The following is a 27045-nucleotide window of genomic DNA, read 5'->3' on the forward strand; positions in this document are numbered from 1 at the left end:
CTCGGATCCGGCGTTGGGGCTTTCTCCGCGCCCGTCCTCTGCGGTCCCGCTACACGGCGCACCAAACACTCGCATCTCAGACTCCCATTTCTGCAACAGGGCAGCCAGCGGCGCGGGTCCCCTTTCCCGCCCGCTCCCTCGAGCGGCGGCGGGCGGCGAACAAAGGCGGCGGGAGGCGCGGGGCGCGCGGCCGCGGCTGGCGCGCGTCTCTCCGGCAGGAGGCGGCGGCGCCGCGCCCGAGCCTGCATTCCTCAGAAGCTCCCGGAGCCCGCGGGGCGACGTCACCCCCGGCTCCGCCCCCGTCCCTCCCCGAGCAAAGTAACTCTTGACTAACAGGAGCAGCCTCCGCTGAGCATGGAGAGCTGCCGCCGCAGCCGGCCGGCGACGCGGGCGACGCTTGCGCCCCTGAGGTAGTTTGGGGACCGCGAAGAAGGAAAAAGTGCCGGCGGGCGGCGGCGGACTTCCCGCCCTCATCCCGCGAGGCCCGGCCGGCACCTCGGTAGTGGATTTCGCGGCGATTCTGCCGGCAGCTCTTTGCAAAGCGGCTTGAAACTTCTCCCAAAGTCGACATGGATACGGCGGCGGCGGCGCTGCCTGTTTTTGTGGCGCTCTTGCTTCTCTCCCCTCGGTCTCCCCTGGGGTCGGCCCAAGGCCAGTTCTCCGCAGGTGAGTGGCCCGGAAGGTGGGCGTGGGAGCGGGAAGGGTTTCTGAATGCCGGACGAATGCCCCCGGCCCGGGGCTCGCGGGGGCTGAAGCCGTCTCTTCGCCGGGGCCGGGGGCGAGGGGGGGGGTAGTGGGGGTGGGCAAGGATTCGGGGGAAGCTTTGGCGGCCCGGACGGGGGCACCGGGCAGAGGGAGCGATGTCCCCAGAGTTTGTGGTAGGTGGGACGCGGGGCAGCGGGCTGGGCGCCACTTGGCGCAGGTAACTTTCATTTCCGCGACCCATTGTTCCTCTCGGAGGCTCGCTCGGGGCCAAGGCTGGCAGAGTTGTCCGGGAGTGTGGGGAGACATTGCTTTTCTTGGGAACCTGGTAGCCTCCGCGTCCAGCGCACGCTGCACCACGCCGGGGAAGAGAGAAGGAAAAAGTAGTTAACGACTCTGGGGACCGGCTACTCTTTTGCTCCTGGTGTGGGCTTGTTGCTGTCTGCCTCGAGAGCGTTTAAGGAAAAAAAAAAAAAAAAAAAAAAAAAAAAAAAAAAAGGGATACCCCCCCCCCCCCCCCCCAAGCCATTGTCAGAAATGTGGAGACTGGAAGGGACTGACCTCCGCGCGCTTTGCCAGGTGCTTTTTGTCCCGGGAATAACCTCCCTTGACTATTGTCTAACTACTTCCCCGTCCCTCCCCCAGTCCCTTTCTCCTCCCCCAGCGTTGGCGGCTCCTGGTTTTGCCCTGTGGGTTAGGGCGCTGCGTGGAGTACGTTCCGTGTGTGTGCTGGCGGAGCCTGTAAGATATTTTGAAATATGATTCTGAGGACCCACACCGAGCCGTCCTGGGCAGCGAGGTCTGGGTGCCGGACTGGGGAAGCCGGACCCTGGCTGTGGCAACCACTCCTCCAGCGGAGGCACGGCGAAGCTGGCGCGGTGACCCCCGGAGCCCGCCTCGATGCTGGGGGCTGCGAGCGACAATCGGCTGAGCCCAAAGGGAGGGATGTGGTGTGGTCTTGCAGTTGGCTCTTTGGGTTCTTGGTAAAGCCACTCAGAGAAGTCCGTGGAACCCCGTCTCTCCCAGTCCCGTCCTCTACGCTTCCAGTTTTGTTATCTTTTCTGTTAGTTGCTTCTTTCGTTCTCTCCTCTGGGGGCTCTGAAGTTTCACCTGGTGGATGCTGGGGAGCGGGCTCCCGGGCGCTTGTCTGCCGCTCGCCGGTCCTGACAACTTTTCTGGCCAGTTCACCCAGCTCAGCTTGGCTGGCAAGCGCATTGGCTGCCCTGGGTCTTGGTGCAGATGGAGACACGCTGGTGGCCGAGGGGTGACGGAGAAGACCCGGCAAGTGACAGCCGCGCTCTTGGCTGAGGCCGCAGAATGGGGAGAACGAACTTACTTTGCGCTTGTCAGATTCTCTCCGTGTTGTGGCTGCACTGCTTCCTGGAAATAAACTCAGATTGTTGTGATCCGGAGTAATGTTTATTTCCCTTACATCCCCCCCCCCCCCCACTTCCCCCGGAGAACGCTGTGAAAGGAGTTAGACCACAGATTCAGGTGGCAGTATGTGTTGTGCACTAAGGCATATTATGAAATGCAGCATGTAGAGGAAAAGCTGTGTATATTGGTGATGTATGCAGACGGCAGATCTATGCAGTGAATGATCCGATGGCTTAATTTAATTCTTTCTGGAGTAAGCATTACTGCTGAATGCATCTCTGACATATAATGCTGGTTGGTATTGGAACCATGCTTGATGGAAGTCATTATATGCAGGCAAGTTAGAGTGGGTATTGATTTCTGCACAGTGTTTGTCACTGCATTGAGAGCGTACGCTTCAAAAGGCATGTAGTTTGTTAATTGAAAGTTTGGATTCTACCAGTTGCATGATTAGATTTACATGTATTCCAGAGTTGCAACTGCTGATGGATACATTTTCAGCAGTAAAGAAACTTTTGTATTTCTCCTTTTAAATGTTATTGACCTTTTAGTAAATACTAAACTCCTTCCAACAGAATGTACAGATGAGCTTTTTGAACCCTGGAGTTTAGGTATCTCTAGTGAACAATTGTGTTCTTAGATACCCAGTTCTAAGTAATTTTACCAAATATACCTGGCTTTGCTTTAGTAACAAAGCAAAACATTTGACTTTATGTTATGTTTAAGTAAGAGAATGTGCAGTCCTAATATATGCACTTCTTGTAGGACTGTATCTCAAAAAATTTGCCATTCAGGATTTACATATATGCCCAGAATGAATGCTTTTTATTCCTCCTATTTAAAGTCAGATTGTGAATCTGCTTTTCATCATGAATTAAAAGTTTGTCTTGTAAACATTTTCGTGTTCTGGTTATCCATTTGATATTCTACTGTCATCAGATTTTATGACAGTCAGATTTGTTGTAAATACATAGATTCAGAGATTGAAGGTGTATACTTTCTTGCTGTTTTTTACTCTTAGATTCTACTTTAATGAACCGTTATTTCTTTTGAGAAATTTGAATAAAAAGCTTTAAAAGTCTAAAACAAATATATATTCAGAATTTTTAAATATCCTATTAAATAGGTCTTTTAAACCACATCCATTAAGGCCAATTATTACTTTTAGATATTATCATGTGGTTTCTAATGAAGTGCACTTCAAACGCAAATTTTGAAATATTGATTGTTGGATATGTCATATACTCATCCATTGTGCTTTCTTTAAACCACAAATTTAATAATATTTTTATCAGTGTGACTTTTTCCTTAGCTTTTGGAATGAAAGTGTAAAAATGCTACATGTTGCATGGTGAGCCTCTTTAAAACCAGAACAGCCTGTAAATACCAATTTATGTTATTTTATCCCAATCTTTCACTTAAAATGATACAATGTCATATCTGGGGAAACTGAGGCATAGAAACACAAAGATGCACTGATATTCATGGGATTATGTAGCTGTTATCTCTTCATATTATAATGTAAGACAGTATTCTGTCCTGGGACTCAGATGCCTGACAAAACCAGTCACACAGAAGTTACTTGGAAACTCAGCTTTCTCATTTGTAAAATGGAGATAATAATATCTGACCTTTCTACCTGGTTTTTATGAGGGTGGTATGAAATAATTTATGTGAACTGGCACTATAAGTTGTAAAGTATTATGCAGCTCTCTGGGTTGTAGGCGTCATACATTAAGGTAACTAAGTGCCTTGGCTTTAGTCTCCTTTGCTTGTTCCCACACTTGCCTAGTAAGGATGGGCTGTTTAGGAGTGTGTGTGTGTGTGTGTGTGTGTGTGTATGTGTGTGTATGTTTCCTCTGCCAGTCATTCATTTTAATCATTATTAAACATAAATATCCTATTGGCCAGAATATAATTTTATCAGTATAGTGAGAGAAATTATTCTTTTATTTTTTTTTGGCTTATCTCATGTAAATTGTTATTTGAGCTAATCTGTGGAAAAGTCATTATTAACATTCCTAGTGTTCTAGCAATAGAAAAAAAATATTTTTAGTCATTTGTTTAGCGGTTTGTTCAACTGTTGGTTGTTCAGATTTTCATCAGAGTATGGAGAAAAAATATTCAGCATTTTAGATGCAGTCTTATCAATGACCTAGAGAGGGACTATTGTGTCTCTAGTATGATGTGAGCCTGGAAATGCAGCTCAGAATCCTCCTCACTTGATCTGGTTCCTGGCATGTCATACTGTAAGTGTGCCCTCAGACTTGATCCCTTCTGACCTTGCAGCTCATCTAAACAATGCCCCTTTCCTGGTGTCTGACTCCGTGATGTCTCTGTATGTGAAGTTAATTCCTCTCATACTTACTACCTACTAGGAAAATATATCAGAAACAGCTTGTTTCAAGGTTTGCTTGCTGATTTTCTGGCTTTGATTGACCAGAATTGCTCAGTTCCTCAGTTCATTAAAACTATAAATTCTAACAGTAGTAATGATATATAAGTGGACATTTCCAGGACTGCTTTTTCTCTCATTATTCTCCATATATCTGACTGGGCTGATTTTCCTGGATTGCAAGATGTCGTTTTGTGTCTGGCCTACCCAGACGGGAAGAGGCAGGTCTGGCTGCTATGTGGGTTTGGCATGTGTGCTGCTGACAGCTCTTCTCTTTGTATTCATAAATGCGAATTTGAAAAATAAATCAACCCCTCTGCGGCTTTGCCCCTCTCCCACACTCCTTCCCACTCTTTTTTAGCAACAACAAAGCCCGCATGCACATACACATCATAGTCTTTTTGTTCCCGCTAAACATCTTTTGGTGCCGGACATGTTCTTAAAAACTGGAACTATGATTCAACCACTACCCAGAGCGAATGCCAGTTTTCCCATCAAATCTCATATTTCTACCTGTGATGGTTTACTATACATTTTTATGGCCTTTAAAAAGCATTTAATTTGTGTGTTATGGTCCTATATAGAGAACCTGTGTTGTTGCCTACCAATGCTTTTGAAGTGCCATGATCTAGGTCCGCTCAAGTGTATTAAAAACAGTGTAAGTCATGCTAAATATGGATGTATTTCTAAGAGGCATGGAAAATGCTGTCCTCATCTGCCCTGTGCTATTCCCATTTCCTCTACTTGCTCCTCATGGAGGGCAGGAAGAGGATTGCTGCACAACTGGGAGCAGGAAACATCAAGAGAGTTTACAGATTGTTCTTAAAGACAAAACAAAGAACACCAGGATTCTGTGTGTGTGTGTGTGTGTGTGTGTGTGTGTGCGCGCGCGCGCGCACGTGTGGGCGTACCTTTGATCTTTTATTTACTTTTCTAAAGAAGGAAAAAAGCACCTTATTTTTGATTTGTTTATTGGAGTCAGCCTTTGCCTTCATCCAAACACATTCATTTCTTATTCTGTAGATGTAAAAATTTCCCTCTGTGTATTCCTCTCAGACTTTATCCTTTGATCATATGTATTTGTTTTGTGTTCCTTTATCAAATGGTGTTTCTCTTTCCCTAAAAAGGTTATAATTGCTTTTGAACATGACTTATTTTTTCACCAAAACTCATGCTGTTTGTCACAGGTTACTGAACAATGATATCTTCCCAGTTCATGATGTCTTAAACTAGTATTTGATGACAAAGTCAGTCAGTCTGTCCATCAGGCTAATTTTAATTTTAATTGAAGCCAGAAATAAAGTTGTAAATTCATGAAATGTTATTTTAATGTCTCAGAGTGTTTGTGCCTAGGTATCTCTGAATGGAAGAGAGACTTTCTTCTTTGAGGGTGGGGACAGGACAAATTTGAGAACCACATTGCCTGTTATTTTGAGAATAGTGAGATAAGCATACAACTATACTTTGGAAAATGGAAAAAAAACCATGTTTGAATCTTTGATGATCGGTGAGAACTCTGGAGGTAGATTGTAAACTTTAGGTTGTGTTTTTATGAGCAGTGCTCGTAAAGAAACTTCATTCCACACGCAAGTTTTTCTTAGTTCCACGAAGATTCTGTTGAGAGAGGATTATTTTCCTGAAGTATTCTTAGGGGAATTCTTTTGTATTTAATATTTTAGTAATAAAAACTGAACGTACGTAATTCAAATTAGTTTTGTGAGGTTTTGCAGAATGTTGAGGTTCTGGGAAAACAGTGGCCGGGGTGGAAGATCGTATCGATCCTGTCGTGGAACGTTGCCATTTCACCACTCTACTCTGCTTGGAGTTTTTTGGCATTCTCATCTGTGTGTTGATAATCCATAAAAATTACAAGTGGCTTATTTTGTCACTTACAATTGTTTTAGGAGCAAATTAAGTAGTCCTGAATGAAATAATCCATGTTTCCACTTTATATGATTGTAGAGCTCTGTTAATAAAAATGATGAGCAGGGCAGTGCTGGCAGAATTTTTCTACAGGTTAGTCATTCTAAGAATTATCTTCTTAAGAGGAATGCAGATAGAAATAAGGCCCAATAAAAGAGTGTCTGGATGAGTTATAATTTGCATTTATTTTTCTGGGAAACCTGAAAAATAAAAGAATGTATTTTGTAGATACACACACACACACATCTTAATAGTGATAGAACTTCATTGTCCAGAGGTTCAGATGAGAAGGAAGCTAAGGACACCTACAGATGGAATCAAACTCCTGTACTCATATTTTGGAAAGAGTATTGAAAACAGATAATTACTTTGCCTATTTCATCGATGAAAAAACTGAAGTGGAAAAACAAACTATATAGTTTATAATATATTGTACTATACTTTTAATGAGAAAATAATAAACCTTCCTCTGGATTGGTATCTATTTATATATACTTACTAGTGCGGCCTGCTCCTTACCAGCTGCTTGCCAAAGGCCGATTCTCCAAACCCTATCCAGAGCAGCTGACCAGCTACAGAAGTTCCCCTAATCCTTGTTGGGTGGTGGGCTGACCTAGCAGCTGCTTCCTATGGCCACAAGTCCTCGATGTGATTCGCCTTAGGTCATTCAACAAATTCAAGAGTAGAGAGGAAGCCTTTCTTGTACCCTCACAGCCCACCTCGGGATTGGTGGCTGACTGCCTCATGGTCAGTGGATTCATTAACTCCAAGTGCCCTAGAATTTTGCTGCTTGAATTGTGGTCCATGCACCAGCAACGGGTCAGTCTTGGGAACTTGTGATGATCTTGTGGTCACTTATCAGAGCTCTTCTCAGAGCAATTGACTCAGAATCTGCATTTTAATAAAATCCCCAGGTGATTTGCTTGAACACGTAATTTTGTGAAACACTGCTTTAGGACAAAGAAAGCTCAGTTTGAAAAGATTTGTCACATGCACTTTACTGTATAATTGTAAGAGTATTGTGAAGGGATTAATTACAATATGAAACAAATTTCCCTGGAATCATATTTCTGATCAGTATTTTCTTAATTATAATTTAATGCCCTAGACATATCAAAACAACAGAAATACTCACTTTTTAAAAAAAAAAGAATATTCAGATGATTTTGGAAGAAGTAGTTTCATAGGAGAATAAAAATAAGGCTAAATGGTTTTGACTATGAACGTGTTGTGTGAGGAATATTTAAAGGTAAAGATATTATCAAGGAACCAAACATAATATAGGCCAATAATTTTTATTTAGCATATTGATATGTTGATACAGGAAATGATATTCCCTCTGTAGTAATAGTAGAAGCAATTTCTTGTTTTATATTTCTCTTTTTCTTGTAAGTGTAATATAAGGATCTTTGTAATGAGGAGCTCATTTATGGGACAGTCAAATTTAATGAATAGGAGTTAGGTAGAATGCATTAAATATCACTGGTGTTCTTTTTACTATCTTTTGTGCTCATACTTAAGAACAGATTCTTGTCAGTTTTCTCAAGAGAAAAATTATGATGTAATAGACAGTGTACAGTATTCATGTCAAAACACAGTTTTACTTGCATTTTATAGCTTGCTTTAGCATTCTTTTAGAAAATGAATTTTCCCAGAAGACCTAATTGCCTTCTTATTAATGAGGCTGTAAGTGTGTTTTGTTATCCATTTACTATTCTAAACGTGTCTACTTTGGCTGGCTGTTTTAACAGTGAAGTCTCTGATTAAATCACGACTGCTATATTTGTTTTTGCCATTCACTAGCGATTCAGAATATACTGGCATAATGACATGGTTATGGCAGAGACTATTGAAAAATGAGAAATATAAATTAATGTTAACCCATAATGGTTATAGTATGCTATCAGGAGCAGGAGTTTGGGGCAAGTCACAGCAGAATTCTCTGCACATTTGACAGGAAATGAAAGTCTCTTAACCTGTGTTGTTTGAAATACAAACTATATAGTTGCTAGATTCATAAATAAGCTGCAAATCAATGATCTCCCCATTTACTTATTCTAGACACTGGCATTTAAGGAAGAAGTTTAGCCGTAGATAGATAAGTGCTTGAGTGGAGCTTAGTGATGGAGAAAAAACCAGAAAGGTACTTCCATACATCTTAAAGAGCTTTAGGGTCTGAAGAATCTGACTTGTTACATTTTCAATTTTACTACAAATTCTAGAGCTTTCTCTTTGTACTACTTCTGCTTTTATTCTTGTCAGCAGTAATTAGGTTCATTTATTCTCTCACATGTTGGAGAAGAGCAGTTGGAAAACAACAATAGGGACTACCATGTGTTGAGTGCCGATGACCTGCCAGGCCTCATGGTCAGTGTTTCACCTGAATTTACATCCTTGTGAGAATCCTTGAAGATTGGAATCTTTCCACTTTACAGACTGAGGACTCCAGAGGTTAAGTAATATACTTGCCTCAGGTGACAATGTGAGGAACTACTGGAACCAAAATTCATTATCAAATATATACACATATTGGGGTGCCTGGGTGGCTCAGTGGGTTAAGCCGCTGCCTTCGGCTCAGGTCATGATCTCAGGGTCCTGGGATCGAGTCCCGCATGGGGCTCTCTGCTCGGCAGGGAGCCTGCTTCCCTCTCTCTCTCTCTCTGCCTGCCTATCCATCTACTTGTGATTTCTCTCTGTCAAATAAATAAATAAAATCTTAAAAAAAATATATATATATATATATATATACACACATATGTAGCAGTTAGGGTTTTTTTTTTGTTTTTTTGTTTTTTTTTTTTTTTTTTTTTTGTTGCAGGCATTTTTTGGGCAGGAAATACAACTCAGACTGTTTACAACAAAAGAGGAATTTATTTTCTTTCCTAACTAATGATTCAGGTATAGCTTGACTTAGAGTTCACATAATTCCACTGGGGTATGACCTCTTTCTGCCCACTCAGTTTCCCTGTGGGGCATTCCAGGAGGTTCATTCTCAGGCTCCATATATAGCATGGTAGCTTTGTCAGCTTCCATACCACGATATTCTTGGTTCAAGCCTGGTATGAAAATGTATACTTTATGTAGTGATTGCACCTGCAAAGGCCCAGTGAATCAGAGGCTCCCACTGAGGGGAAGTAAGTGCCCTTATTGGCTTAGTTCACAGGATTCTGGGTTCAGCTCTAGATCCTCACTGTGGTCATATGGACTGATGGGGGCACTGTGGATCAAACCATCAGTTATCAACAGATAAACAGGGATGGGTTCTGGAAATACCACCAAACTACAGTGTGGTTGCTCAAGATGGAATTAAATGAGGCATAAGAAGTAAAAGCAAAGAAAGTGGGGTGCATCTTTTGAGGGGGAAGAGAGTATATGGTGAGGAAAAGACAGTTGCATCAGATGGTTCCCAGCTCTGGATCCCTAAGTAGTAATGTTAAGAAGACATGGTGGCCTAAGCTGTAGTCTCTAAGGGGAAGAAGGTGGGGGAGGTAGAAAGGAAAGAGGTACTTTGCACCTGGCAGTCTTGTGTGCCTTGCAGATCAGCAGTTCATAATTTTCAAAGTGTTCTTTTTTGTTTATCTTCTAAGCCGTGCTTCAAAGTATGAATTTTATTGTTTTCATTATTTTATTTTCTTTGCCTCAGTATTGAATAAATCAACATTATAAATACACAGAATTTTAAGTGCTGAAAGGACTTTAGACATTAATGCCCTTTCATTTGATATCACTTGTCCAAAGTCCTACAGCTTGGAAGAACTTAGCTTAAATTCAAATTGTTGTTTTAGGATTTATTTATTTATTTTAGAGAGAAAGAGAGAGCGAGTGCAGTGGGGAGGGCCAGGGTGAGAGGGAGAGAGAGAGAGAATATCGAGCAGACTCCATACTGAGTGCAGAGCCTGACATGGGGCTTGATCTCAAGACCCTCAGGGTGTGACCTGGACTGAAATCAAGAATTGGATGCTTAACCAACTGAGCCACCCAGGCGCTCCTCAGATTCAACATTTTTATTTGTAGGTCACCATTGTCGCCAACATATACATTGTTTTGCTTAATGGTTATTTATATAGGTGGTTAATTATTTAGAATTTTCTTTAATTATTTTGGTTTGTATTTTAAAGTTCTAAAACAATGTTTCCAAAAGCAAAGCAGACCTAATGATTGGCTTTAATTAAAATTGTAGTCCAAATATGAGGTGATAATATGTCTGTGAATAAAATAGACCATTTTAGATAACTGCTTGGTTTTCAGTTATCGTATATATCCTACATATGTACATGAATAGGTATTTGCATGCATGCATTCGTTCATTTTTAATAGAAGCCAGAGGGTAAGCTAACCTCTGATAAATGATACTAATTGACATAGAGAAATAGAACATAGTTACCCTTCACTTTGGAACCTAATTTTGAAAAAACTCAAGAGGCAAAGGTGAACTTGTTTATAATTTGGATCTTCTCACCTCTGCTGCCTAACTTTCTAATGCATATCTGCCCAACATGGGATATTCAAGAGTTGCTGTATGATAATTAGGGTACTAGATAATGAATGAAATGTAGGGAAGTAGCAGCTGTTTGCCCAGCCTCCCCCACTTACAAGGAAAGATTTATCCAGCCTTTGTTAGATACACACCCATGCTGGGTGTGTATGAATGTGACTGAAGACCAGGGGCTCAGACGTGGTTGTGTTGGTTTAGACCAGAGGATTATCCCCTTCTATGGCTGGTAATGGCCCTACTCTGGCTAGAGCAGCTGGCCTGGCAACATAGGGGTGAAGACAGTGGTTGTGGACTAGAGCATGCTTCTTTCTGTGACTGGAGGCTTCTGTTCACATACCTTTAAGTGTTATCTTAAATAAGTTACTGAATTACTATTTTTTTCCCCTGGGTATTGCCTGCTTTTTCTGTTACTTTTTTTTTTAACCCCTTATTTATATTTTTACAAGTGTGATTCCTTGAATGATAAATTTTATAAGTTTGCCTAACAACCTGGTGGGTTGAGGCAGAGTGCTATCCAGGGTTGGCCCATTATTGCCCCTTTATCTAAACTGACATTTAAATACTTAGGTAATATATGAGGTCAAGAGATTGGCAGCGACCAGCTTCAGATAGAGCAAAAGGTTCTTTTAGAGAGCTACGTAAGAGTCCGTTCGGGCTTGCTCTGACCTTGTGCCAGTCTTAATTTTGTTACTTTCTGGCACTGAGATCTGGAGGAAATTCCTTTCTACTGAATCCTTAATGTCCTTATCATTAAAATAGGAATATTGCAATGAAGAGTGATTGTAATATCTTCTCCAGTTACTCAGTAGGACAATTATGAATAATATTTTCTCTGGTTACTCAATAGGACAATTTTGAAAGGTAAAATTGAAATATATGTGAAAGCATTTTTTAAATTGTAAACTACCATAAAATATAATTTATTTTGGGGGAATAGAAATTTTGATAAATTGTCACAGAAGGCAAAAATAATATGCTGAACAATGGAAATGAAACCAATAGGTGCTTTGTATATTTGCAGTTATACATTGCATATCTGTTTGTATATCTAAGGTTTGGGGAAAGTGGTAAGGAAGTTGGTATGGTTCTTGTGAACACTGAGAGAATTTGTCGTTACGTATCTTATAATGAACCCCCCAGATTCATTTTCACCCATATACTTATTTTCCCTCTATATAAGTCAACTTTACTCTGATGCTACCAAATAGTATTTGTATTTTCTGCAAATATGTCATTAAAGGTTACATGATTATGGAATATTTTTATTGAAAAAATTTTGACCAAATGTTTTAAGGGCTGTAATCATATACAGCAAGTTTAATGTACAGAATAGTTTTTCCTTTGTGCATTTTCATGAAGAATTAGAAAATCCTTTTGATATCTGAACTGCTGTGCTTGGCTGGCAAGAGCATGATTTAGATAAGGGTTGTGTGTCTTTTTTTGGTTGTTGTTGTTCCAGATGTAGGTCTATTCTTTGTTTTTTTAATTATTATTTTTTATTATGTTATGTTAGTCATCATCCCGTATATTATTAGCTTTTGATGTAGTGTTCCAAGATTGGTTTGTATGTCTTTATTTATTTATTTAAAGATTTTGTTTATTTATTTGAGAGAGAGAGAGAATGAGAGGGTAAAAGGTCAGAGGGAAAAGCAGACTCCCCATGGACGTGGGAGCCTGATGCAGGACTCGATCCTGGGACTCTGGGATCATGACCTGAGCCAAAGGAAGTCGCTTAACCAACTTAGCCACCCAGGCGCCCTGTATGTCTTTATTTTAAATTCTTCCACTCCGCATATTTTTGAACATTTGCTAAGTGTCAATGCTGTGTCAGGTCTTGGGTATGCTGGCAAGCAAGCCAGGCGTGGTCCTTGAACTTTGGCAATATATGTGAGTTTTATGACTATTGAGGAGTGGTAATCTTTGCATAGCTTCACATCTAGCGATGCATTGGTGAAGCCTGGGGCTATTCAGTAACTGACCATACCTCTGCCCTGTGGCTTGGCAAATCTCAAAGTGCAGGCTGTCTCTCACAATTTGCTGGTTTGCTTTAGATGTTGCCTGGGAGAATCTAGTGTGTCAGCGATCTTTCCATATCCTTGAGTCTATACACAAAAAGCTAGAAGCCTACCAAAAGAGCATTATGCAAAAATTTGCTGCAATGATAATAAAATTCCATCAAGTGGAATTTCCCAAAAGTTGAGTAATCGGAAGTGTAAGCAAGTGTAAACAAGTTGGGCAGAGGAGAGGGCACATTTCTTTTTTTAGAGGCTCACAGTCACTCATTTATTCTCCGTCTGGGAACTTGAGCAGGAAGGTTGTTGGAGGGCAACCTCATCTAGGTTGTATGTAAATGTACATTCCCAGTGTCTGATGCAGAGGTCCTGGTTGGTTGGCTGCAGATTCATATTTGCTGTGACGTACAACTGTTTATTGACTGCCTCACTAGTCTCTGATCAACCTTCTCTCTGCTGCTGCTTCAGGGAAGCTCATTGTCCCAAGGAGTGGGCAGCCCTTGGGGAGGGAGGCCAGAGGCTGGCAGAGAGGGCTGGAGGCCCAGAATCAGTGGGCTGAGATAATCCCCAGACTGTCCCTGCACCTGCATCCTGGAAGAGTCAAATTCAATTCCTAGTGCTTTACTCATTCATTTTGGAGGGGACAACAGTATTGTCATTTAAATATACCTGTTGCTTTACCAGGAAATGGGGATTTTGAACCTCTGTATTAAAGGAGGCCCAAATGACCTGCAGTGTGTGAATGAAGGAGATAGGTAATTTTGGATATGTACATTTTTCTAAGGAAAAGTAATCCCAAATTCCATAGGCCCAAGCTTCAAAAATTAGAATTTAGAAGATCTATTTTATTTTTAAGTAATCTCTATACTTAACATGGGGCTCAAACCCATAAACCCGAGATCAAGAGTCACATGTTCCACCAACTGAACTAGCCAGGAGCCCCTAGATTTAGAAAACTCATTTTAATTTAGTTGAATCAGTAACATTTTGTGCCCATTTTACATTTACACGAGGGGGAATGGAATGCTTATCTCCACTTGCAAAATATATAGCATAATGTTTACGATCACAGACTTTGGAACCTGATTGTGCTTGAGTGTGCATTCTGGTTCCAACATTTTCTTGTTATGGGACCTAACCATGTTCCTTTAGTTTCCACACCACATCTATGAAATGGGATAATATCAGTCATTTACCTGTCTTAGATGTTTTTTTTTTTCTTGGTTTTTGTTTGTTTGTTTGTTTGTTTGTTTTGGGAAGAATATGGAGTTCAAGTGCTTTGAAGAGTGCTGGACACATTAATAAATTATTCACTTCAGCTTGTGTTATCATCATCCTAATGAGTGGACTGAATTAACCCATGTTTGTACAATATCCTATCCCAGTCTGTTATGTTTAAAAATAGCTGTAATGTCTTTTACTTTAAAATAAAACAAGCATTGGGGTGCCTGGGTGGCTCAGTAGTTAAGCATCTGCCTTTGGCTCAGGTCATCATCCCAGGATCCTGGGATCCAGCTCCACATCAGGCTCCCTGCTCTGGGGAAGCCTGCTTCTCCCTCTCCCAGTCCCCCTGCTTGTGTTCCCTCTCTCGCTGTGTCTTTCTCTGTCAAATAAATAAATAAAATCTTAAAAAAAAAAACAAAAGCAAAACAGCAGACAGTAGACAACAGGATACCTGAAACAACTCAATCTACTCATCAACAAAGACCAAAGCAAACATTGGAAAGAGTATCATCCAATGTTTATGAAAACAAGTGGCAAATTTATACTGATTCCTAAAGAACCAAAATTTTAGGATAAATGACCAATAAACCGAAACAAAAACAAAAAACCATAAATAAACAAAACCCCAAATCTATATATGTAGAGTGAGAGTACCAGAAGCATTAACTTTTGGGTATAAATACCTCAGAAATCTTTGCAAGATGCATTTAGCATTTCTTATCCACGTTGGAGAAGGTGGGAAAATTGGTGCATTCCAGAAACAAGCATGTTTACTGCCTGGACAAATTTAATCTCAGATAAAAATACAAAACTCTAATTTGGGAATACGATTAAAACCAGCATTTGAGCAGGCAGTTGAGCAGTGAAATCTCTGCCACTTATAAGAAGTATCCATCCCAGTGATACTATTGTCCAGTCTAGGACCAGCACTCAGATTTAGAAATGAGATAATAGGTACTAGCAGAAGATAAAGAGATGCCTCTTTAGTTCCTAAAGAATGTTGTTTCTCCAAGGGTTATGGAACGAGAAAAAGGTATCTGTACTGTGCCATTTGCATTTAACACGGGCTGAGTAAATGAATTACTAGAATTTAGAATGTCTATGTCCCTGTGAATTCGGGATAACGTTTTTGTTTTCCTTGCGAAGGTTACTCTTTTTTTTTTTTTTTTTTAAAGATTTTATTTATTTAGTCAGAGAGAGAGAGTGAGAGTGAGCACAGGCAGACAGAGTGGCAGGCAGAGTCAGAGGGAGAAGCAGGCTCCCCGCGGAGCAAGGAGCCCGATGTGGGACTCGATCCCAGGACGCCGGGATCATGACCTGAGCCGAAGGCAGCTGCTTAACCAACTGAGCCACCCAGGCGTCCCGCGAAGGTTACTCTTGATATTTAATCTTCTCAGCTCAGGTAGTTTCAGATGCATTTAAACCCCAAGACTTTTTCAGGCCACTGTCAACCGGGAAAAGCCATTTTAGAATCCTGGCATATGGCCGCAGGGTCTGCCTAAATTTTTGACAATTGTTAGCTCTGTTACAGAGTTGCTCTGCGGCCAGTCATTGTAGAGGAAATCCTCTCTAAACTGCAACAAGAATTTTATATTCCACTCAAGCTTTAGATTTCTTATATTCTCACTTCTTTACTGTACCTCTTCTAGCTTTAATTGAAACAAACCTCCCTTTTCCTTGAATTATATTGATGAAAATGTTTGCTCTCCAGAGATAATTAAAAATTCCTGTCAACTTTCTTATCAGAGAAGCTCTTTGCTCTGCAGGTTTGAACCTCACTGACATAAATACTTCTATAATATTCAATTTACCATAATAATGTTATTTTGTATCTTGACTGGATGTTCCTACTAATTTAGGTCTTTTTGATTATGGTGGCGGAAGGTGTTTTTAAAAGCTCCTCACCATTTAAAAAGTTACTTAAGATGTTGTCATTTTTGATGCAACATTTGACCAAGTTCATAGTCTTAATAGAAAGAAGCATAAAAAAACAGCAAAACAAACTCTTGTAGCATATGTAAACTTAAATATGGAACCATTCAAAAAGGGGCTGTGTAGTGGACTGCCTGTTTTGTGCTCTGGAATCATGACCCAGCGGTTATTTGGAAAGCAGACTGGTTCTTACATACATCACAACATGTACCTAAAGGGTACTGAATTGGAAAAACATTAAGAATGGCAGATCTGTGTATGGAATGGAAACAGTATATAGCAGACAGTACTTAAATATAATGTATATAGGACTTGGGGTGCCTGGCTGGCTGGTAGAGCATGCAATTCTTGATCTCAGGGTCCTGAGTTTAAGTCCCATGCTGGGAGTAGAGTCTGTTGAAAAAAAAACAAAAAACAAAAAACAAATATATGTGAAACATAGGAACTGTAAATTCTAACCAGTATGGTTTAGACAGGCCTTCTTGTCTTTTGGCATGAGGAAGTTGGAGAAGCCCGTAATTAGGGAATGTTAGAGCAGATATATCAGAAGGACCTTGATGCTTTGACTTCTTGCTTAGATTTTGCAAAGTAGATTTCTGGTTCATTCTTATCAGGTGAGGACTGCGAGTTTTTTTGAGGGCTGTTGTTCACTTCTTTAGCTTAGGTACAGGAATCTATATGAAAAGGCTCTGGATTTCCCACAATCACTTTGGCGATCACTTAACATACCATTTAAGATCTTTCCAGGTCTCTCAGCAATTTGCTCACAGTTTGGAGTCAGGATACCTCTAGAAACAGGCACTTCATCCACCCCCATCACTCATTCATAATTATACCACAACTTCCCCAGTTGCAGCACATTTTAGAAGAGCATAGGGGCACCTCTCTGGCTCAGTCCATGGAGTATGTGACTCTCCATCTTGGGGTCGTGAGTTTGAGCCCCATGTTGGCTATAGAGATTACTTGAAAAAAGTAAAAATAAAAACAATAGTTTTCAGAGTGCCTAGCTGGCTCAGTCAGAAAAGTGTGCAACTCTTGATCTTGGGGTTGTGAGTTCAAGCCCCACGTTGGGTGTAGAGATTATATAAATAAAATACATACATAATACATACAAAACACATATATGAATAAAATTAAAATAAATAAACAAAAAAAGCATGTAATTTTAGTGTCATTTAATTTAAAATTAAATTGTAATTTTAATCTCATGTTGTTGCAGCACCTGGGTGACTCAGTTGGTTAAGCATCCAACTCTGGATTTTGGCTCAGGTCATGATCTCAGGGTGATGAGATTGAGCCCCGAGTGGGGCTCAGTGCTGGCTGGGCATGTAGCTGCTTAAGATTCTCTCTTTCTCCCTTCCCTTTGTGCCCTACACTCCCCCCATTCACTGTGCCCTCTTTCTTTAAAAAAACAAAGTATCTCATGTTGCTCCAAATATGGTCAAATAAAGGGTAGGAGAGAACGGAAGTCAGGGTGTCCTACCAGCAGTTACTTATTCAGGTACCATGCCTTGAAAGCAGTTAAGAGAATTCTTTTGAGGTGGAGATTTATTATTGTTAACATTCCCATTAATTGTTGGAATTAGAACTATATCAAGCATTGCCTTTTTTTTTAAGTTTTTTTTTTTTTTAGAGTCACATGCTCTTCCAGCTGAGCCAGCCAGATACCCCTCAAGCATTGTCTTTTATGTGAACAATAAGAAAAATGATATTATTTATTCTGTGCATTATGGCAGTGGACTTGAACGTTATATGACAGATCTTGAATATAACATCCTTGTGAGCTTGTGATACCAGTCTAAATTATTAGCATATTCTTTTTGGCTTTGCCTTGTTTGGGACAGATGACATTGATTTGTGCATTCATATGATTGGTTAAGATCCCTGTTAGAGAGACTGGTGAGCTAGTGACTTCTTCATTCAATAGGATATATATGGCAGAGCTCATCTCATTTCGTGTTAATTAAGTTTACCAAATATTGAATTATTGTCCATTTTTGTGCCAGGCAGTGTGTTTAGCAAAGAGGGCAAAAAAAAAAAAATGAAAAGTTGACCAAGTCCCTGCACTCAGACTATTTGGAGGATCTGGAAATAAATAACTTCTAATTCAGAGTGGGAAGTACAATGAGAAAGTACCATCTGGATAAGGGGAAAGGATAGTCACTCACTGCTGATCAGTTAGGCACTTCTGGATCAGAAGGTAATCAATGGCAAATGCTCAAGAACAATGGCCATATTATGCTCATAGAAAACTGGGGAAATAATGATGATGATGGTAAATGCTTAACATGGGATTAAAAAAAAAAAAAGACCCACATTCAGGTTTTAGCATTTGCCAATTTCCATGGTTGTAAATGCTACCACTATAGCTGATATCAAATTACCAATGTGAGTGACATCAGCGAACACAGAGTTGGGAAGACATGAGTAGTTGCACACCTTTATTCAGTGTTTGCACCATACAAATACAGGAGAAGTAAATAACTTCAAGAACATAAAGATAATATAATAATAGTAAAATGTAGTAAAATATTTGGGAAATTATGTATTTTGAGTTAATATAGCTGTTTTAAGTATAGTTTATTTAATTGTAAGTTGAGATAATTTTTGAAAATGACTGTTGAATAACAACTGGATGATAAAATTGCTGGAAATTTTAACAGTTGATGGTAAGGAGCTAGTATGGGCTGGCTCTAGCACCCACTCAATGTATTATAATCTTGGGTATGGATCAGGTGGGTACAGTGAGTGTGAATCCTCTTTAACTATGAGGCTTTTCAATAACAGTCTCCCAGTAAAGTAGAATTTAGTGAGAGAAAGACTAGTTCACACTGAAACACACTGGTGAGGATTTAGTTTCTAACAAGGCCTAGGTTCGTAGAGAGGAAATGCTGAGGTCAGAAGGCTTTGGAAGCCATCTGCTATGGCATCTACTCTCAGAAAAAGTTTTAGGAAGACTTTTGTCTGTTGAATTGAAGTTTTCTCACTGCACAGGGTGAGTATCTTTGGTCATGAGTGTTGGTGTGAGTAGTCACTCTCCTTAAGGGCTGTTAACTTAGAGCCCTGCTAATTATACTTAAGTAAGTTTTTAAATGCTTTTGAATTATGTACATTTTCATGCTAAGCACCATCTTTTTTCCAGAATATTACACAGTAGGTGGTAGGTTTCCAACCAATAGAGCTTTACAATTATTATGTAATCCTTATAATAACATATCACTGTGGCAGACAAAAGCACCCAACATTTAAGTTACTCAGAAATATTTGAAGAATAAACATGCCAGTGAAAGTGAATGGATTTGCATCCCAGTGTGCTTTACATTGTTGCTTTGATGGGCTTTTTTTGATGTATATGAAATTTACAGCTACAAAACCTTCATTTTTTATATAAGGCATATATTTTTTTAATTTTTTTTTTTAAAAGATTTTATTTATTTATTTGACAGAGAGATCACAAGTAGGCAGAGAAGCAGGCAGAGAGAGAGGGGGAAGCAGGCTCCTCACCGAGCAGAAAGCCTGATTCAGGGCTCGATCCCAGGACCCTGGGATCACGACCTGAGCCGAAGGCAGAGGCTTAACCCACTGAGCCATCCCGGCACCCCTGTATTTGAGTTCTTGATTTAATGATATTTTGTTGTTATTTCTCACCGAATTATCAATTGTTTCCAAAGTTACTTCTGAAACAATTTTGCTTATCTAAAATTCTTTTTCATCTTTTAATCTCTCCCAGTGTCACATAAACAAGTGGAGTGTTGTTTTAACACATGCTCTTAAAATTATTTCTTTAAGACAAGAGTATTTCATGTTCTAAAAAATGTCATATAAGTTAGACCTTTGGTGCTAAATGAAAATTCTTGTGTCCTGTATGCTTTTGTTAAGCTCTGCCCATAAAGAAGTTGGTGTCTAAAAATTAGATATTCATACTTAGGGAGTATATTGTAAGCTATTTTGTGAAATTGGCAGATTGTATATCTTGTGTATGTATGTTTGTTTGTTTTTGGTAGGGTGTGTGTGTGTGTGTGTGTGTGTGTAAATGTGTAAGTTTAGTAATCTAATGACAAAGTGCTACAAGGCTCTCAAGTAACTTATTTTGGCAAAATGCGTTTCTCTCTGCATGACTTTTCTCTGTATATCTTACATAAAATCTTTCATCTCATATTTGGAAAAAAATCTTTCCTCCTTCACATAAGGACAATTTTAAGAATTTGGAAGCATTCCAGACTATGATTTAAAACTAGATTTCATAAAAATTTTTTCTTGTTTGTTCTAAACAAAATACAGATTTTAATTCTTAATTAGTGGTCTCTCTTCCTTGAAGAGACCAAATGAGAAAAGAGATAGAGACAAATACTACTTAGTATTATTAATAAAGGTGTAGTACTGATTTGGCTGGACGTTTTATTTTTCTGCATTTAAACATGATTATAGGAAAGAGGCATATGTTAATATAAATTCTTAGGGACTTACTGTATGACTGGGATCAGTAAATGTTAAACTCAGTCTCTTACTTTTTTGCCTATAATACTATAGCTATTAATTGATATTCAGAATGGTGACTGAATTAGCTAAGCATAATAGGAGATTTAATTATGTTAGGTATACTGTAGTAATTCATAAGTCTGGAAAGCTTACCAATAGTGGCCACAGTGATTGGAGTGAAAGTACTTCCCCTACTCCCTCCCCTGCTCCCATTTCTGAGGTAATCAAATGATAATTACATTATCTAGGACAGACCATTTTAGAGGATTTGTTTTTAATAGACAACTTCTTAGTATTATTTTCTGTGGTAGCACTGTTCATCAGGGCCTGATAAAGATCTGTAATTTGTTTCTTACTGTCTTAAACACTTCTTTTCCTTTTTTTTTTTTTTTTCCTAAAGAGGGGGAGGCGAGGGAGGGGACAGAAGGAGAGGGAGAGACAGAATCTTAAGCAGGCTCCACACCCAGCTTGGAGCACCATGCGGGGATGGATGTGGGGCTTGATCTCACAACGCTGAGATCATGTGTGACGTAAGCCAAAATCAAGAGTCCCACGCTTAACTGCCTGAGCCACTCAGGCACCCTTTGCTAGCTGATTCTTTGTTGAAGCCTGATGATATGACAACAATGTGTGGGTGTTAGGATTTTACCTTATACTGTGTCAGAACCTGGAGCCATTGGTGTACATTTTTCTGGGCTCTTTACATGTCTTTTCTAGACTGTCATTTCAAGGGAGAAAAAAAAATCTTTAATGTTTTAGGGCCTTAACCTAGAGTGACATTAACTTCCAAAAATATTACTTTCATTACCTAGAATTTTGGTGTTTACTGAGTTTAGCACTGGGCTAAGTAGTTTATAAAGATCAGTTCAATATTTTCAATCTGCATGTAACCACCCATTTTGTGGGTATGGAATTCAGTTCTGTAGATAGCAGCCAGCTTAAAAAACAAACAAACATGTAGTAGAAGATGTTATAACAACAATAATAAAAACAGGCATGCATACCATGGAGGAAGTATTACTTCATGGAACTTTGGTTTTATTTATTTTTTTATTTTTTTATTTTTTTAAAGATTTTATTTATTTTATTTGACAGAGATTACAAGTGGGCAGAGAGGCAGACAGAGAGAGAGGGGAGGAAGCAGGCTCCCTGCTGAGCAAAGAGCCCGATGCGGGGCTCGATCCCAGGACCCTGGGATCATGACCTGAGCTGAAGGCAGAGGCTTTAACCCACTGAGCCACCCAGGTGCCCCGGAATTTTGGTTTTAATTAATTAGATTTATATATCTTTTTCTCTGTGTGCTGAGTCACAGCGTGAAATGAATTTCTCACTGTGGGTCTTGCCAAAAAAGCGGGAAAGCACCTCACTTTTTCATATAATGGTCACAATAGTCCTATGAAGTAATCCAGGGCAGGTGGTGTGTGCAAGGTCACACAATTTATAAACTCTGTTGTGGCACTTTTGGTGTATTCTAAAGAATGCAGGTTTGCCTAATTTGGTGAACGAATGATTTAATTTACCTGGGTCTGTTTCCTTATCCTTAGTTTGGGGATGATGCAACTACCACACTCACTATTTAGAGGGTTTTAAGGATCAAATAAGGTAATTTATGTGAATATGCTTTCCACCTTCAATGATCTGTACAAATGTAAGTTATTATTATAATGACTCACTCTTCTGCTCTTCAAATACTAATTGAGTCCCCGGTCTGGCTAGAGATGATTGAATTAAGTATCTTTTGTTGAAGTATTTTTCAGAGGGTACCTGGCTGGCTCAGGCTGTAAAGCTTTGTGACCCTTGATTTTGGGGTTGTGAGTTCAAACCCCATGCTGGATGTAGAGATTACCAAAAAACAAAACAAAACAAAAAACCAAAAAAAATCTAAAAACAGAAAACAAAAAACAAAGTAATTTTCAAACTGAGAAGTTTACAATCTAGTGTTTCAGGAGTAGAGATCACTTCTGTTGGGTACTTTTTATAGCTTTTGTTTCTTGTTTATGACAGAATGTTGTAGTGAATGAAGAAGCTATGATTTTTATTTATATTTACTTTTCCTATTTTGGTGTTACTCTTGACAAAACAACAGAAGGAAAATGTACTTTGGACATACCTGTTCAAACTCATTATTTCCATTTGTCTTCAAATAAACCTGCATCTTGATTTAAAAGAAAATACTATGTAAATAAAATTTGATTTAAAAACAAAACAATGGTGATACTCAATGGAACATCTAAAAAATTCTGAATAAATCTATATCCAAGACTTAATGAAAAACAACAGCCATGGAACAAAAAACAAATACTAAACCTTCAGTTGATTGTACAACTTGCAAGTGGAGGTATTTCAATAAATAAAAGCTGGTAAAATAGCTAGTTGTCTGTCTTCTGCCTGTCTTCTGTCATTCTTTCTCTCAGTCATCTTTCTATCTACGTACCCATCTACCCAAACTTCTTGTTTATTCCATATTTTTTCTGCAGCCCAATCCCAGGATATAATGATACAATTATGTGTATTTTGCATTTTGTATGTCAGTATGGCATAAACACATAATTCAGTGTACATCCTGAAGTCTTAGAGTTATGAATATATCATAATTAGACATTTAGAGGAACAGGCAGTTATCTGGACAGAGGAGCATTGATGCCTCTGTTCTCCATCAGCCCTTTAATGTAGTCTTAGGAAAAGCAGAGGAGGATATTCGGATGCAAATTAGGTGGAGGAAGGCTCTTTGCCAAGTGTTGTTTATTGAACAGAGTAAATGTCTCCCCAGTGGGTTGGAGCTGGTTGGTTTAAGTGGGCGGGAAGAGCAAGGGTTCTTCCCAGTGCTGAGGTTTTTCAAAGAATTACCCCAAATGTAGATTCCCTGGGCCCTGGTAGGAGGAGCAGGCCTGAAGGCTCCTCCCCATCCAGTAGCCCAGGTGGAGAGGATGATCTGTTTTGAAACTGGGACTTGTCCATAGTTTGAAAGTTAGGCTCCTTGGAATGGAAGCTAGGCTGTAATTTTTTTTTTAACAACTTGACAGAAAGAGAGAGAGTTAAGGAAATAAGATGGCTACAGTCTCAGGGGATATTTATTGATGGTTCCTAAGAGAACGAATTGTTTTACTTTTTCACACTTCAGGTCTGAGCCCTATGCTAATAGCAAAGCATCCATACCTATTCATGAGAAAAATTCTCTAGAGGAGTTATGTTAGTCAACATGTTAAAAAAAACTACTATTAGAAAAAAATACTTCAAAGTATAAAAACATATTCTTTAAAAATGCTCTGCAATTCAGATTTTAAAACAATTCACTGAAAAACCTTAGCCCACCTTCAAATAATGAGATTTTATTTTATGTGTTAGCTACATGTGTAGGGGAAAAAATTCTGGTAAGTGGTAATCACATAAGCTTTAGATCCAGACTAAGAGAACAGGGATCATTAAAATATGGGTGAATAAAAATTGGGAGAGAATGTGTAAGGATGTTGGAGTAAGAAATAAAGGAGGGAAAAATGGGAAGAATTCAGTCAAAACAGGAATGCTGAGGTATTTAAATGCGTAACTCATTTTGTTGTTTACAGGATTGTGAAATTTTACTTTTACTCATTTCAAAGCAAGATGAAAATCTCAAGTATTTAGAACAATTTTATTTCTGTCTAGTTGGTGTTAAAAATTTTATTTCTGTCTAGTTGGTATAGCCAGGGATAATTAAAATAAAGATATTTAAAATGGAGTTTATTTTTTAATGTTACTTGTTCCCTTCATTTCCTGGAATCCTGAAACTATCAAGATTAAGATTAGTGTTCTGCTACTGACTCCACTGGCATGTTTATTTTGTCCCTCTGATGTGAAAACTTAGCTGCTGGTAGTATAGAACACAGCCATCTCCAATGTTGACAATTGATATAATGCAATTTTATAAGTGATTAATCACATGCTGTTACTGTGTATGTGGGAGGGTTCTGGCATAGTTATTTTGTTAGCTTGTTTGGCTGTTACCCTTTTTATCTTGTAAGTGACCTAATGTTTGTTACCCTTAATGTTTTACTGATTCTAAAGCCACTTTGGCCTTCTTTAATTTACTGTGATGCCAAGTACTATAAACCTATTTTGAGTAAAGTTTTCCAAGGGAAACGATGATCTTCTTTGTTTATAATTTTATAACATAAGAATAATTCCACCAAAAGAAAAAAAAAGAGAGAGAAAGAAAAAAGAAATCTTTTCTTTTTTTTTTTAAATAAAGATTTTATTTATTTATTTGGGAGTGAGAGAGATAGCGACAGAGATAGCAAGAAAGAGTATCAGCAGGAATAGAGGAAGAAGCAGACTCAGTAGCAGGGAGCCTGATGTGGGGCTTGATCCCCAGACCCTAGGATCATGACCTGAAACAAAGGCAGACGTTTAACCAACTGAGCTGCCCTGGTGACCCTAAAGAAACAGACTCTTAACTCTAGGAAACAAACCGATGGTGGGGGTATTAAAGAGTACGCTTATCATGATGAAAATAAGGACCAATTCCGCAAGCCACACCCGAAAATGTTACCTGACATCACCATTAGTTCATTATCATACCTTGCATCACATTTACGCTTTTTATAAATCTAGAAGAAGTTAGGTTGGTTTATATAGTATTTATTTGTTTATACATTAAGATACAGTGAATTTTAAAGGATAGTAATTTAAAGGGCTGTATATATTATTACTAATGGTCAAGTTGGAGGAAGTTATATTATTTCAAAGATTGCAGTCTTTCTGATCCTCTGGGACAAGACCATCTAAGCATTAAATCTGAACCTCCAGACCTGGTCATACATCCCAAGATCCTAAATGAAAGTTAAGTTCTAGTATCTCATTCTGGCCTAATATTTTACATTAAAAAAACCAGTCATTTGTTAAATACTAACTGTATGTGTATACTTAGCTAGAAACTGTCAGAATATAAAATATATGATAAGTTCCTATAAAGATTTATTTATTTATTTGAGAGAGAGAGAGGCCAGGGGTTGAAGGGTTGGATGGGGCAGCAGGAGAGGGAGAGAGAGTCTCTAGCAGACTCTCCGTTGAGCGTGGAGCTGCTCATGGGGTTCAATTTTACCACCCTGAGATTGTGACCTGAACTGACACCAAAAGTTGGACACTTAACTGACTGTGCCCCCCAGATGCCCCAAATACATGATAAATTCTTTAATAAATAATAAGCATAGGTAGAATTTTGTAATTAATATCATTTCTTCCACTTTGCTACTGGATAGGGTTTTAGGACCAGCCACCTGTCTGTCCTACTTTCCTACCTCAATATAGAGGAAAAAAATTTTTTCCCCTAGCTGTCTCATTGCTGGACCCTAATATGAGACTTCCTCATTAGCACTGCTTCTTCTAAAATTTTGGAGGACATTTTCAAAGAATCCTTAAAGATATGTTGAGCACCTTCACTATAGCATGTTTTAGGGATGAGGACATGATCCTTTTCTTTCTTTCTTTCTTTCTTTTTTTTTAAAATAAATATTTTGTTTATTTATTTGACTGACAGAGATCACAAGCAGGCAGAGAATCAGGCAGAGAGAGAGAGGAAGGGAAGCAGGCTCCCTGCTGAGCAGAGAGCCTGATGCCATGCGGGGCTCCATCCCAGGGTCCTGGGATCATGACCTGAGCCGAAGGCAGAGGCTTTAACCCACTGAGCCACCCAGGCACCCTGACATGATCCTGTTCAGCATGAACCTTTTGTTATCGTCTTTATGGTCTAGGGTAGGCAGATTTTAACCAGATACTTGTAAATAAGTAATCCCAAGTTTGTAAGGTACTGCAAAGAGGAGCTTGACTATCACTAATTGTGGGGATTTTATTAAAAGAAAAATTGGAACCAAAACCCAAGAAAGTCATGATTGAATTTTCATTTTATAAGGATCACTCTGAGCACAGTGCAGAAAATAGCTGGAAGGAGCCATCGGGATTTTGGTGAGAGCATTTAGGAGGACATATTTTGAATCTAAGTGAGAGATGGTACCTGTTGAGGGTAAGGTGGAAGAGAAGTGGACAGGGATGATGGGGCTTGCTGATTAAGGTGGAAGAGAAGTGGACAGGGATGATGGGGCTTGCTGATAGATGAGTGAGAGGGAAGAATGAGAGGTGCTGCCCAAGCACGGGGTTTGAAGCGTAACATTTACCAAGAGAGGGAACATTAAGGTTAGGTTTTGGGGGCTTTTGCCACCCTGAGAATTTATTTATTTTTTACTTTATTTATTTTTTAATATTTTATTTATTTTCTTAGAGAGTGTGAGTGTACAAGTGGGGGGAGCATCAGGCAGAGAGAGAGGGAGATGCAGGCTCCCCGATGAGCAAGTAGCCGGATATGGACTCAATCCCAAAACCCTGGTGTGATGACCTGAGCTAAAGGCAGACGCTTAACTGACTGAGCCACCCAGGTGTCCTAAGGCTCTGAGAATTTAAAAACATGCCGTTATTTTTCCCCTGCAAGATTCTGTTTTAGGTATCATGACTGAATATTCTTACTTTTCAATTATGGT

General features: G+C 39.4%; 1 protein-coding gene across 7 annotated transcripts in view; it reads left to right on the top strand.

Moving 5' to 3' along the window:
• The first annotated feature begins 309 nt into the window (after nt 1–309).
• Nucleotides 310–27045, top strand: part of PTPRK (protein tyrosine phosphatase receptor type K) — a 560500-nt gene continuing 533764 nt past the window's right edge. For 4 of the 7 annotated variants that reach the window (XM_082729857.1, XM_082729852.1, XM_082729855.1 and 1 more), the window contains exon 1: nt 321–666. In XM_082729857.1, coding sequence (XP_082585983.1) covers nt 570–666 — 97 coding nt within the window. In that variant the 5' untranslated portion in view covers nt 321–569. Of the gene's footprint in view, nt 667–27045 lie in introns of all 7 variants that reach the window. The other 3 variants (XM_082729854.1, XM_082729853.1, XM_082729856.1) reach the window with 3 other exon arrangements.

The sequence above is a fragment of the Mustela nivalis genome, assembly GCF_964662115.1.
Source record: "Mustela nivalis genome assembly, chromosome: 5".
Classification (NCBI taxonomy): Eukaryota; Metazoa; Chordata; class Mammalia; order Carnivora; family Mustelidae; genus Mustela; species Mustela nivalis.